Source organism: Vigna umbellata, chromosome 3 (assembly GCF_029865625.1).
Source record: "Vigna umbellata cultivar VRB3 chromosome 3, Vumbellata_1.0, whole genome shotgun sequence".
In the NCBI taxonomy this organism is placed as follows: Eukaryota; Viridiplantae; Streptophyta; class Magnoliopsida; order Fabales; family Fabaceae; genus Vigna; species Vigna umbellata.
The window spans coordinates 44,961,686-44,975,465 of NC_142167.1; the positions used below are offsets into that span (position 1 = coordinate 44,961,686).

General features: G+C 35.3%; 1 protein-coding gene across 1 annotated transcript; it reads left to right on the forward strand.

Moving 5' to 3' along the window:
• Window positions 1–187: 187 nt before the first annotated feature.
• LOC124830588 (dynamin-2B-like) lies at window positions 188–13,619 on the forward strand. Its single transcript, XM_047304353.2, has 22 exons — window positions 188–623; window positions 701–751; window positions 843–963; window positions 1,074–1,166; window positions 1,507–1,568; window positions 1,675–1,792; window positions 1,933–2,275; window positions 2,498–2,645; window positions 3,607–3,708; window positions 3,831–3,950; window positions 4,757–4,840; window positions 5,024–5,151; window positions 6,379–6,466; window positions 6,738–6,885; window positions 8,021–8,097; window positions 9,765–9,821; window positions 10,542–10,686; window positions 10,786–10,940; window positions 11,154–11,267; window positions 11,361–11,428; window positions 12,260–12,429; window positions 12,790–13,619. Exons 1-22 carry the CDS (start codon window positions 474–476, stop codon window positions 13,023–13,025), a joined length of 2,778 nt encoding a protein of 925 aa, XP_047160309.1. The 5' UTR covers window positions 188–473; the 3' UTR covers window positions 13,026–13,619.
• Window positions 13,620–13,780: the final 161 nt, after the last annotated feature.

The window sequence follows — 13,780 nt, forward strand, 5'->3', positions numbered from 1 at the left end:
TGAAAGAAAAATAATTTAATTTTAATTATTTTTCTTCTCCTTATAACCATCATAGGTAATATATCAAAATCCTAGAATGATAAATTGAACCAAACCATATGTAGGGGTGAAGAGACGTTGGGCGGTGAATTAAAAGTTAATTAGGTTGAAACAAAACAGGATTCAAAATAAAAAGACAGGACAAGACGACTGGGACAACTAACCATTTCAAAACGCAAAGAGAAAGAGAGATAAAGAGCGTGTGCTTTTTGAAATTTCTGAATCGAAGTTCAATATAGTAAAGACGAAACCCCCACTTGTTGAGTCCTAGAGAGAGAAACTCAGAGATCTGATTCACACCTTGGTCCAGATCCTGATTCCCAAGCTCTGATTTAGGGTTCGATTCCGATCGATCCCTATACGGCGAGAGCGTGTTCCTTCGATTCATCCGCTAAGCTTCTTCGTTTACAATTTGCTGATCGACCGATTCATCGATGGCGGCGATCGAGGACTTGTCGGAGCTTGCCGATTCGATGCGCCAGGCGTCGGCGCTTCTCGCCGACGAGGACGTCGATGAATCCAACTCCTCCTCCAATTCCCGAAGACCGTCCACTTTTCTTAACGTCGTTGCACTCGGCAATGTTGTAAGTCTCCGTTTTCTCACGTTTCTCTTCTCGTACGTAGTCTCTTTCTTCACTGCTCAGTGATTCCGATTTTGTAGGGTGCTGGTAAATCCGCTGCTCTCAACAGTTTGATTGGACATCCCGTTCTGGTAACTTCAACTCTGAACTCGTTCTTAAACCCTACTCTGTTAAGCAGGCGAAACTGTGAAACTGAATGTTGAATTTTGTATTATTCTGCAGCCTACTGGTGAAAACGGAGCTACTCGGGCCCCTATATGCATTGATCTGCAGCGAGACACTTCGTTGAGCAGCAAATCCATCATATTGCAGATTGACAACAAGTCTCAGCAAGTCTCCGCAAGTCAGTTCTAATTCTCTTTTTCAAACTACAAGCGCCGAAGTGCCTGATCTGTACAATCTGCTTCTTTTTTACTGACGAACATATATGCGTCCTTCGTTACGTTGCCGCAGGTGCTTTGAGGCACTCGTTGCAGGATAGACTCAGTAAGGGTTCCTCCGGCAAGAGTCGAGATCAAATTTATTTGAAGCTGCGCACGAGTACAGGTTTGTTGTTGATTGATGATTTTTAGTCACCTTACCATCTTCAGGTTGTGCGATTATATAGAATTATAAAGCTTTGAGAAGGTGAATTGCCTGACATCATAACTTGTTATGGCTTCTTGGATTATCCATACGTAGCCACAGAATGAGGTTTGTTTGATGAAAATAGTTCTTGAGTTACAGTAGCCATGTGAAAACTTGAGTTTCGTGTTGCTGCATGCAATTAATATGTTATGATATCAGATGACCCCAGGCTCCAGTTATATGCGCTGTACATTTTTTTTTTCTTTCAAACAAAACGTTCTAAAATACTAACATTCTTTCTACCATCTTATCTTCCCAGCACCACCTCTTAAATTGATCGATTTACCTGGGCTGGATCAACGCATCATGGATGAGTCAATGGTAACTGGTGTACTACATTTCACAAATTGATTCCCAATCATCTTGCTTTTTGTTATCGTTGAACAGCTTTGAGATTCTGATGTTATTTATTGGGATCGTTGCATAGGTTAGTGAATATGCCGAGCATAATGATGCCATTTTGCTAGTTATTGTACCTGCAGCTCAAGCACCCGAAATTGCTTCATCTCGAGCCCTAAGATACGCAAAGGAATATGATGGAGAAGGTAGACTGTTTGCACGGTTCTTTTTAGGATTATTGTTTTGTAAAACTTGTTGAATTTATGAGGATTTGTTTGATTCTATTCTCTATTAGGTAGTTTTTTCATTGTTAATTGTCTAAATAGGCGAAAACATATATTCATAGGTACCAGGACCATTGGAGTTATTAGTAAAATAGATCAAGCTGCTTCAGACCAAAAAGCACTTGCTGCTGTACAAGCTCTCTTATTAAATCAGGGTCCTCCAAAAACAGCTGATATCCCTTGGGTTGCATTGATTGGTCAATCAGTTTCAATAGCTACGGCACAATCTGGATCTGCTGGTTCTGAAAATTCTTTAGAAACTGCATGGAGAGCAGAGAGTGAAACCCTCAAGTCCATATTGACAGGAGCTCCTCAAAGTAAGCTTGGAAGGATAGCTTTAGTGGATGCCCTGGGGCAGCAAATTCAGAATCGTATGAAGCTTCGGCTTCCTAACCTTCTTTCTGGGTAAGTTATATGTAGTGCAGTGTGATATTTTCTACTTTAATTATAAGTATTGTTGTTTTGAGTTGGTTCTTGTTTATAGTAATGAAAAACTTATTGGTGGACAATAGATCCGCGCTTCCTTTTTTTTTCATGTAAAGTATTTTGTGTTTTTATTTTTCATAATTTTGTCTACTATATGCGTAGCTGGTCTCTGCTAATCTTTACTTTACTGATATTGTTAAGGTTACAAGGGAAGTCTCAGATAGTTCAGGATGAATTGGCTAGGCTTGGTGAGTCAATGGTTACCACTTCAGAGGGTACACGTGCTATAGCCTTGGAACTTTGCCGTGAATTTGAGGATAAGTTCCTACAGCACATCACCAGTGGCGAGGTTTACTGTCGTGACTCTTACATTTAATTAAATTTTATTTATTTTGATGTTAGTTACTATTTGGATGTTTTTTCTTTAGAATAATCTGTAGCTTCATATTCTGTATATAGGTATCTAATGTCACATTTTCTTGAATAAACCATATTTTACGGGCTCAATTTAGTTTTAGAATGTTTTAGCTCAAGAGGTTTTAGAGCTGAGAAAGAGCATAACTGATTAACTTGCATTCAATTTTCTTAATTATTGTTATGGTGCTTTAGATGAAAAGTAGTTGGCTACTTAGTTTACATGTGATATTTGTTATTGCTACGATGCTATTTTGTGTAGTGTGAATTATTATTGCGTTTTTTTTTACGAGAGTTGTATTAAAAATAGGAAAATAAAACTGGAAAAACAAGATGGAGGATAAAGAATCTTCAGACTAATTAAATAAAGTCAATAAAATGACACAATCAGAATAGCTGTAAAACTAAACAGTCTGCTCGGAGCTGTCCCATCTGTTTTGTGAACCATGTGCTGCATATGAAAGAGAAGCCATATACACAATTCACAGTTCTTTAAAAATAAGATATGATGGAAAAAATGTACTCTTGAAGATGCAAGCATTCCTTTCCAACCATACAAACAACCAAAAATCCCATTTACCCATATTTGTACCAAGTTTTTTTTCATTTCCAATCACTTGTAAAGTGAGCATGAAGAAGCTGGTCCAACACACTAGCTTAGGGCATACCAATTCTGAATTGTCATGACAAATACTAGAAAATCATATTTTGAATGTAGATATCTACTAAATGATGGAGAAATAAATGAAGAAAGTGTCATTATGATTAATTGATCAGTGATTTATATTTTTTTTTGAAATTTCAGCATTTGGGACTAATTTTTTTTCCATATTGTGTTAATGAGTAATTAATTTGTTGCTTGGGCCTGTTTTATATACAATTAAATTATCTGGCAGGGATCTGGTTGGAAAATTGTTTCTTGTTTTGAGGGAAGATTTCCTGATAGAATGAAGCAATTACCTTTAGATAGGCATTTTGATATCAACAATGTGAAGAGGGTAAGCTTTGGACCTATGTTTGTTGATATCTTTCTTCTGAAGTACTTTGTGTCATCGTTGTCCCCTTATTTTTTGGGGGAGGGATGTTACTACTCTTGCTTACCCCTTTTGTCCGTTATCAGATTGTGTTAGAAGCAGATGGTTATCAGCCTTATCTTATTTCCCCTGAAAAGGGATTGAGATCTCTGATCAAAGGTGTTCTAGAACTTGCGAAAGAACCATCACGTCTTTGTGTTGATGAGGTAATGCTTTAATGTGTAGAAAGAACTTGAAATATATTTAACCTTCTTTACTCTGCTGAGTTTCTAAATGATAGTAGCTTGTTCCTTATATCTTGAAGTGTTTTTCTTTGTATGATCATTTGGTTTGTCATTTAGGTTTGAAGTTTTGATTTAGTGTCTATATTCTTTGTCCCTTCCCTTCCATTTGGACGTATTCATTCGACCTATTGTGAAAACATGTTACTTGTAGTGGAACTATAATTTTTTTGTAATTTAAAAAGGATTCCTTTAATAGCTTTTGCGATTCCTCTCAAAGTACATTGTATTGTGGATCCAATTGCAAGGTATGGGACTTCAGTCCCTCACCGGAAGCATGAGATTTTGGCGTGGGGTTTCCAAGGTTCTTATTACCACATGTTGAATGATCACGTCATTTTATGTAAATCACATGATTGTAATTCAACTCAATTGATAGATCACTATTATGGAGGAGGGCAGAATAGGAGTTCAAAGGAGTGTTCATGTTGTCATATATAGAACACATCAGAATGTCTGGAAAGAAATTGTGGGATGTTAAATGCTCTCAGAAAGAAATGGGATTAAAGGATTCTTAGAGGCTAGAATAGTTTAGTGCATGATAGGGCATGAATCGGAGAGAATGGGTTTGGAATAAGTGGTAACGCTAGTCTCCATTGTCTGTATCAGAGGAAATGAGTTCCTATAAGAAATCCTACATTACTTGCTGTCAATGGCGGCACTGCATTTTTCGTAGTGTTCCCTCTGTTATACTTTTTACTCATGGGATTCTCCATTCCCATATGCTCCAGGTACATCGTGTCCTGATAGATATTGTTTCATCTGCTGCCAATGCTACACCTGGTTTAGGAAGATACCCACCTTTCAAGAGAGAGGTATGTTACTTTATTGTTCCTTTTCATTCTCTACTTGATGTCTTCATTGATTTATTATGTTAAATTTGAGTCTTTTTCCTTGTTGTCAATCATTCCTTTATACATTTTTTATTCTTTAAGGTATCCCTTGGTGGGAGTGCACCTTCCCTTTCTTTATATAACATTGTTTAAAAATCTTTTAAGGTTGTGGCAATTGCAACTTCTGCTCTGGAAGGGTTTAAGAATGAATCGAAGAAAATGGTGGTTGCACTAGTTGATATGGAACGTGCTTTTGTTCCACCACAACACTTCATTCGTTTGGTACAAAGGAGGTAATTTAGATTTTTCTTGAATGGATCTAGATCCTCCTACTGGGGATCTGTTCCCTACACTCTGCCATTTTGTTATAAGCTATTTTTCTTTGGGTAGAAGCAATGGACACACTAACTCTTCCAAAGAGAAAAGAAAAAGGCAGAAAATAAAAGATAAATCTAGAGTTTTGCATGTGCACATAACCTCTGGCCACTGGCCCTAGCTCTTATATCATTCCCCTTTCCACTCAATTCATGTCCACCACGTACTACCTATCTTAACTTATATTTTATTCCAACCGAATTCTAATATCTTCCTCTGATTACTCCTCCGGTGGTTTAGCATTTGATTATAATCTACAGTTAACTTGATTATCCCCTTTATTGTACATACTGTTTATCCTTGTCTATTTATCCTTGTAAATGCCAACATTTTGGGGTCTATGAATACTCTCCTCCACAAGATTCTCCTTGGTGCAGGAGTGGGTCAGGTACCATTAACAAGTTTGAGAGAAACTTCCACTAGGACACTTGAAGCATATTTACCTTTCCAAAGCACGAAGTATTTGACTAGGGTCCCATTTTTGAAGCATAATGATCAACTTATGCTGAAACCAAAGAATTGCATTGGATCCCATTGCATTTTTTTTTAAATTAGTGTGCCTCAGTTCTCCTATGGGCTCCATCTTTTGTGGAACTTTAGGTGGTGTTTCACCTGACCTACCTTTTAGCTTGAAAGCTATTTCAAAAATAAAAATAGGAACTTTAAATTTAAAGTTGGTTGGGATTCTTTAAATTCAAAAGTTAAATTTAAGCTCAAATTTCTTGACTACTGTGATCTTGGGTGCTCTCGGTGTCCTGTTCTTCTACAGTAAAATCTCCTCATCTTTGGTCCATGTTTTATGGATTTGTCCCGTATCTTCTTCGGCCATGTGTCCTTAGGCTCTACCAACCCAAACTGCACTTATCTTGACAGTACCAAGCCAACCTGCACTTATCTTGACAGTACAAAGTTGTTGGTTGGAAATTTTCTAAACAGGATCCATGTCCAATTTCCCCGTTCACCAAGAACAATTGTTTTGGAACATGCCTTTTTTCATTTGATTGTTCTGTTGAATAGTGTTACATAGTTAACCGTGAAATTCTTTTTATTTTTTGCTTATTTGTAATACTATATGTCTAGTTGTCTCCCAAATTTAAATTTGTGAGGTCATTATTGATCTATTTATTCTATGCTATTCACTTTAGGATGGAAAGGCAACGACGAGAAGAGGAGCTTAAGGGGGGGCGATCCTCAAAAAAAGGACAAGATGCTGAGCAATCTATACTTAACCGGGTAGGTGGTCTTATACTGTAACCAAGTAGTTGTATATTGTCAGATGTAGCGAGCTTAGGTCCATCTCTTTGTATTTTTCTATTCATAAATGCTTAATCCTATATGTTCTATACAGATTTGGGATTCAGCCTATGCCACCCTCTCTTTTATTTCAACATATATAAATTTTAAAACATAATTTTCCTTTTATAACTTTAATCTATTTAATTTATATTTTACTCTTCTTTTTGTGACTTATTGAATTTTTAAACTGCTTATTTTTAACTTGCAGGCCAGTAGTCCCCAAACTGGTGGAAGCATGAAGTCAATGAAGGAGGAGAAGAAAGAAAAGGAAAAAGACAAATCTGGTCAGTCAGAGAAAGAAGGGCAAGAAGGCTCGGGCTTAAAGACTGCGGGTCCCGAAGGAGAAATAACAGCAGGTATGTCCTATTCTATATGCTACTACAGTTTGCTGACAGAAATGTCTTGTAATCTCAAATTTCTGTTTGGCACTCTCTTAGGTTGGTATTTTGTATAGGTACTTTTCTGAATTTTGCCAGCATGCTCCTGGAATTATCAGGACAAAATTGTATTTCATCTTGGAAATTTACTTGATTTGGAACTTATGCAGTACAGTATATTTTATTTTATTATAAGTGTTGTCATTAATATAATATTATAATGAGTAAAATGAAAAAAAAGCAGCAAAAACCTCTATACAATTATTGAACTATTTTGTATAGGTACTTTTCTGAATTTTGCCAGCATGCTCCTGGAATTATCAGGACAAAATTTTATTTCATCTTGGAAATTTACTTGATTTGGGATTTATGCAGTACAGTATATTTTATTTTATTATAAGTGTTGTCATTAATATAATATTATAATGAGTAAAATGAAAAAAAAAAAAAAGCAGCAGAAACCTCTATACAATTATTGAACTATTTGGGGGTGGAGGATGCCCCAATGTTGATGCATTCCGAATCATCCATCTCACCCAAATAAACCCTAGCCTCTATCTTTGTTTCATTTCAGCAGCCACTTCCTCCTCACCGATACTTTTATTTGGGTTAGAATAGTGGGCCATTCTATAACCAAAAAATGTTAAAAGTATTATAACATTATTATATGTATATATTATATGAAGGACAATGTGTAACATATAATATTATAATAATTATATGTGTATATAATAATAAAGAATACAACACAATGTTAAGTAAACAATATGTTTAGTGTTTTAACACTTAGACTGCACTCACCTCTTCAACAGGAAACTGTACCTATGACTAATAGATGTTCTTGACATGTGATCTGCCATTCTCCTGTGTAACCCAACTCCTATTAAACCTGGGCTATTCTGAAACGATACTGAATGGCAGGCTTTCATAAATGAACTTTATTCTAAAAGTTCTATCAACTCTGTTTCTTTGGCTAATTAACCAAGACTGGTATGGGAGCTGAGCCTAATCTTCCCTAATGATGCATGGATTTGGAAATTTGAATTTGCTAAACTTTATATTTCAAAATCATTAAGAAGCTAAATCTAGTGTTGTTTTTTTATGTTGTTTACAGGATTTTTGTTAAAGAAAAGTGCTAAAACTAATGGTTGGAGCAGGCGATGGTTTGTGCTAAATGAGAAGACAGGAAAGGTTAGTAAGTGTTGGCCAAGTTATTAAATTGTTTACATGGAGGCTTATATTATTATTTTTATAAAATCTAATTTCATTTTCTTCTAATTGACATGCTAGTCTTTTGACTCATGGCTAAGTTTTCTAGATGTTAAATTATAAACATCTAAGATGGCTTGGTGCTCTAAAACATCACACTGATGTAATGTTCTGGAAATTTGGGAAAGTATCTGGTAGTCAGGTGTTATGGAAAGATACTAACAATGTGGTGGTGTTGTTGAACCAAATTGTTTGGGGGTTATATCATTCTTTACATAACAAATATATATATACATATTCAAACTTGCCATTGGAAGGTATGTGAAATTTAGATCTCAGTTAAAGTAGATTGCATGCAATTTAAGATGGAAAAGCCCTTGTAACCAGCAAGATATCAAGAAAAGATGGACACTGAAGATCGTTTAATTTAAAGCCCATTAAAGAATGTTCCAAGTTATAAAATTTTGTTTAGAATATGTGAATTAAAGATATAGAAAGGACTACAATGCATTTTCCTTTCGAAGTGCTTTTTTAACTGTAAAATGTCTATCTAATTCGGTGTAAGTTCTGAGGAATAACTATGAGTATAGTGAACTTCCGACGGAAACACAACATAAGGAGCATGTTTGAGAATGCTGAAACTGTTGGGTGAAAAAAAAATAAGGAAAGGAATATTGCGAGCTGAGAGTGACAGAGAACAGATACTTTTATTATATCATATCTGATATGACATTTGTTGTTATACAAACACTTCAAGCTTGTTACAAATAGGGTCACTGAAAGAAGATAATCTTAATATAATGTGGGCTCAATGACCATCTCATGGCTTTAGATGAATATGTAATGTTTAACTTATGAGTTGTGGTAATTTCCGAGTAAGAAATTAGATGAGGCAAGCTGATGGGTGTTGAAGTTGAAGCAAAAGGCAATAAGGGATGGCTGGATATGTAGTGAAATTAACTTTGTGGTGGTTTTTTAGTAGCTTTATAATTATTTAATCAGTAAGTTTCAGACAAGAAAAGGGAATAGGCCTAACAGCCCTGTGCTTGATCAAAATGGGGGCAACTGCAATACCATATTAGCTTGTGTCGAAAGAAACTGCCTGAAAATGTTAAGACGGCCACTGAAAGTGAAAGCCAGAGAGTGTTGTAGGTTTTTGCAATGAGGCAGAGTAATTGTAACTGCAGTAGGCAATTGTTGATGGGATCATTCTAATACCATGTTGAAAGTACGGGATTGAGGTAGAAAAGATGGAAAACAATAGAGATACTATGTATAACTATAATATTAGAATAATGCAAAACAGGAATTGCTGTTTGTTCTGTTAAAGGTATTCTACAAATAGTCTGCGAAGATATTGAAGCTATACATACTAACAAATAACAATTAGGAGTTGGAGTAGTGTAGTCCTTTTATAAGCTGGCCTAATAAGACTAACAGCAGACTAACATAATATTCTAACAAGTAACAGCTGTAACGCTTTAAAACTTGTCATTGATGTTTGAATTATGATAATTCCTGTAGATTTCAACTGTATCATATTTTTGAATCTGTGATCGATCTTTTCTTTTCATTCAGATATGAAGTTATAATTTGCTTCTTTTAATTAATTTACTGTGTAGTATCGATTTTAACCTTTCACTCCACAGCTTGGGTATACAAAAAAACAAGAGGAAAGACATTTTCGTGGTGTTATTACATTGGAGGTAAGGACTACTTTGATTAATTATTCATATAAATCATGGTTAATAAATTCTAGAGTACTGTCTGTGCATCATACAAATTATGATGGAATTCTCAACTCTGCAATTCATTATATTTGCTTGAATAGATGCTGCAGGTGCCCGCACATAGTGATTGTCAATTCGTTATCACGTTTTTTAGTACTGTGTATGGAATGCTATAGTTTAGTCTTTAAAGGAATTCGTTTGAAATAGAATGATTTATAAAACTTTTAAAATATGACATATTGCACACCATTTATAAAACCTTTGAAATATATATTTTTTATTTTTGAAATTTACAACGTGATAATGAAATTTTCCAGAAAATTTCATCCTGTGTCAAGTCACGAGTTGTAATAAAGCAATGATGACTTTGTTGGTACAGTTGATGTTTAACAATATGCTCCTTGTCTAAGCAAACATTTTGGAGTTTTATTACTAAGGTTAAGTTGACACATGTACCAAATTAACATTCTGGACATATTTGCCTTAAAAGGAATATTTACAATTAAGATGCATACATCGTGCTTTGGACTACCCATTTTCTTTTACTTCTGACTATTGCGGAGTTCGTATTTCGTTCTTCTATTTTGTCATGACTACATTTCACTCAACACTGGCTTTGGTTTTGATAATGCCATTAAATGAGTGGAACAATGCATATCTTAATTCTTGATAAGCATGCTATTTAAATTGCATCAGGAATGTAACATTGAAGAGGCTGGGGATGAAGATGATCCCCCATCCAAAAGCTCAAAGGACAAGAAGTCCAATGGACCAGATTCTGGCAAAGTCAACCTTGTATTTAAAATTACCAATAGAGTTCCTTATAAATCTGTTCTGAAAGGTAAATTTCTCTGTTAATATAGCATTCAATGGAACATGCACACTTTTATTTCTTACAAAATTTTGAAACCATTTTAATTATTGTGTTTTTATCTTGCAGCACATAGTACTGTTGTTTTGAAGGCTGAAAGTGCATCTGATAAGGTTGAGTGGATTAAGAAGATAAATAGTGTTATACAAGCAAAGGGTGGACAGATCAGGATCTCATCTGACGGTGGATCTACCATGAGGCAAAGCCTCTCAGATGGTTCCTTGGTTAGTTGCTAGCTTAAAGGCATTATTAACACGCATGGCATTTTTATGGTGCATTCATTAGGCTTCAAAATTAAAGCTAGTTCTTAGAAATTAAAATCTGCCTCATTTATCTAATGTAAGTTTAATTAGGGGTGGAAAAATGAGCCAACTCACCTCTTTTTTGTCAGTCTTGCTATTGTTGACTGGCTATTATTATATTTCATCTTGTCTCAGGACACAATGGCTCGAAGACCTGCAGATCCTGAGGAAGAACTCCGGTGGATGTCACAAGAAGTTCGTGGATATGTTGAAGCAGTATTAAATAGTTTAGCTGCTAATGTACCAAAAGTAAGATTCAGCTTTTAACATTTTCTATTTTTATAATTTTTTTCAGCTCTTCCATTTAACGTTTCATGCATTTTTTGGTTACTTGTTTTATAGGCAGTTGTCCTCTGTCAAGTTGAAAAAGCTAAGGAAGACATGCTGAATCAGTTATATAGCTCTGTCAGGTTCAGAAATTTGTTATTGCCTTTTATTTTTACTCACTTGCATTAGTTTACTTTGCTGCATCTATTACGTGCAAGTCTCATTCTTGAAGATTTTGAAGGAACTGAAGAGATTACAAAATGCCTTTAAATTGTCTTTACATTCCTCTAAATTTTGTGGAATGAGACTAACCAAATTTCCGGAATATTTTTGCTGCACAGCTTCAGACCTGCAATGCGTTGTGGAACTGAATGTTGGTAGATAAAATCCAGCAACGGAATAGATATAATATAATGGAGACAAGGATGTTGCATTGAATGAGTTAATGTCTATGTAGATAAATGCCAATAAGTGAATAAATTTAATGTAATGGAGATGAGGATTTTGCATTTAATGAGTTGACAAAACTAGCCAATATTGGGAGTGAATGCATTAGAGGAAAAAGGTAGAGTAGCACCTATAGTAGAGGCTTGCCGTAGGTTGTTCGTGTGTGCGTAGAGAAGATATACAACAAGGAAGGAGATTATATTGGGTGGAGGTTAGCTCCTTATCTAGAAGTAGAAGGAATCCAAGTGAAAACCTCGCGAACCATTTAAGAAGGATTTGTGTCTATAATTTGTCTATATACATGATTTAACTATAGAACATTATAATGTTGTGTGATTCATCCAACCTAAATGTATAGTACTATCTGAACCTGAGACGTGGTTCATTATTGATTCCAGTGTTAATTTATGTACATGCTAATTAAGTTGGATGCTGTAGTTTTGAAAATGACAATGACGATTATTCATAAATAGTTCTAAACCTTGTATATTTTATTGTTGACATTTTTCTTATGTTTCCATGATTAGTGCACAAAGCACTGCAAAGATTGAGGAGCTACTTTTGGAAGATCAAAATGTTAAGCGCAGAAGAGAGAGAATCCAGAAACAATCCTCACTTCTTTCAAAATTAACACGCCAACTGAGTATTCATGACAACCGAGCAGCTGCTGCTTCTGGCTGGTCAAATGGTAGTGCAGGTGTGTTAAGCTGCTTTCTTACTCATTTTCATATGGATGGGTGAGCATAATCAACATTCACTATTTCTTGGATGGTTACTGTTGACTTATTAATATTAGTTGAATACACACAAAACAGTGTTATGAATGTCCTAGAATTCACAATTTTTTTTCATTAGCCGTTACCAATTGCTTGTTACTTTGTAAAGTGTTTTGTTTTAAAGGATCCAACCCTTATATCTTAATACATTGATTGTCCTGGTAATTGACCTCAATTCATGTAGGCTTATTTTGTTGAAACTAGTTTTTATTTTTATACTTGGTTAATACTGGTAGTTCCTTTCTGTGTTTTTCAAGTGTGCTTATTTATTTGTTTTGCAGAGAGTAGCCCAAAAAGCAGTGGACCTGGTGATGACTGGAGATCTGCCTTTGATGCAGCCGCCAATGGTCCTGTTAGTAGAAGTGGTTCTTCAAGATCAGGATCCAATGGTCACAGTCGACATAATAGTGATCCTGCACAAAATGGTGATGTGAACTCTGGTTCAAACTCCGGCAGCAGGCGAACACCAAATCGGTTACCTCCCGCCCCTCCTGGTTCTTCAGGTTACAAATATTGACATGTGGCTGACTGGTGATCATCGCATGACAGTTAATATTTTGATACATTTTTGGAGGGTGAGGATGCTCCTGCCCCATTTCATACCTTTGAGGATACGGCCTTCACCAATTCTTTGTCTCTGCCGGTGGTATATTTAGGTGAGGAAGTGTTTGTGTATATAGAAGACTATAGTTTATCAGTATGTTTTCCGGCATTCGTCTCATTATCCGGAAGTTTGGTATCAAGGTGGACTTGAATACATTTGCTATTCAATATTCTTTTTACTTCTATTATAGCTTTTTTAATGTTTCCTTTTCTTTTGTTTAGAATTTGCTCTTTTTGGATGCAACCCATGTATCTTGTTTTGTAATGATTGAAATAATACACCATCGCTGATGGATCTGGGACTAGACATATGGGGAGTATCTTAATTACGGGTTTATTTTATGTGGGTCTGTTAAACTTTTGCCCCTTATATTTGGTTTATATTAAAATTTGGTCGTTGCATGATTTTATTCAAATAAACTTTGTAAAATGGTGTCATTTTCTGATGCCATAATGATGGTGTAAAATTCTTACTTTGGTGCATAATGTGATATGCTTATTTTTGGTATGGATTTTATACTTTGTAATTTTTTAAAATTATTGAAGTCCGCATTTAATTTATTTTTATTTGGATAAAGTTGATTTGTGATCGAGGTTGGAAGATGAGCGTGATTGAGATTAGGTCCGTGAACTGAGTTTATGACCGTGAGTAATTTTTATTTAAGGATT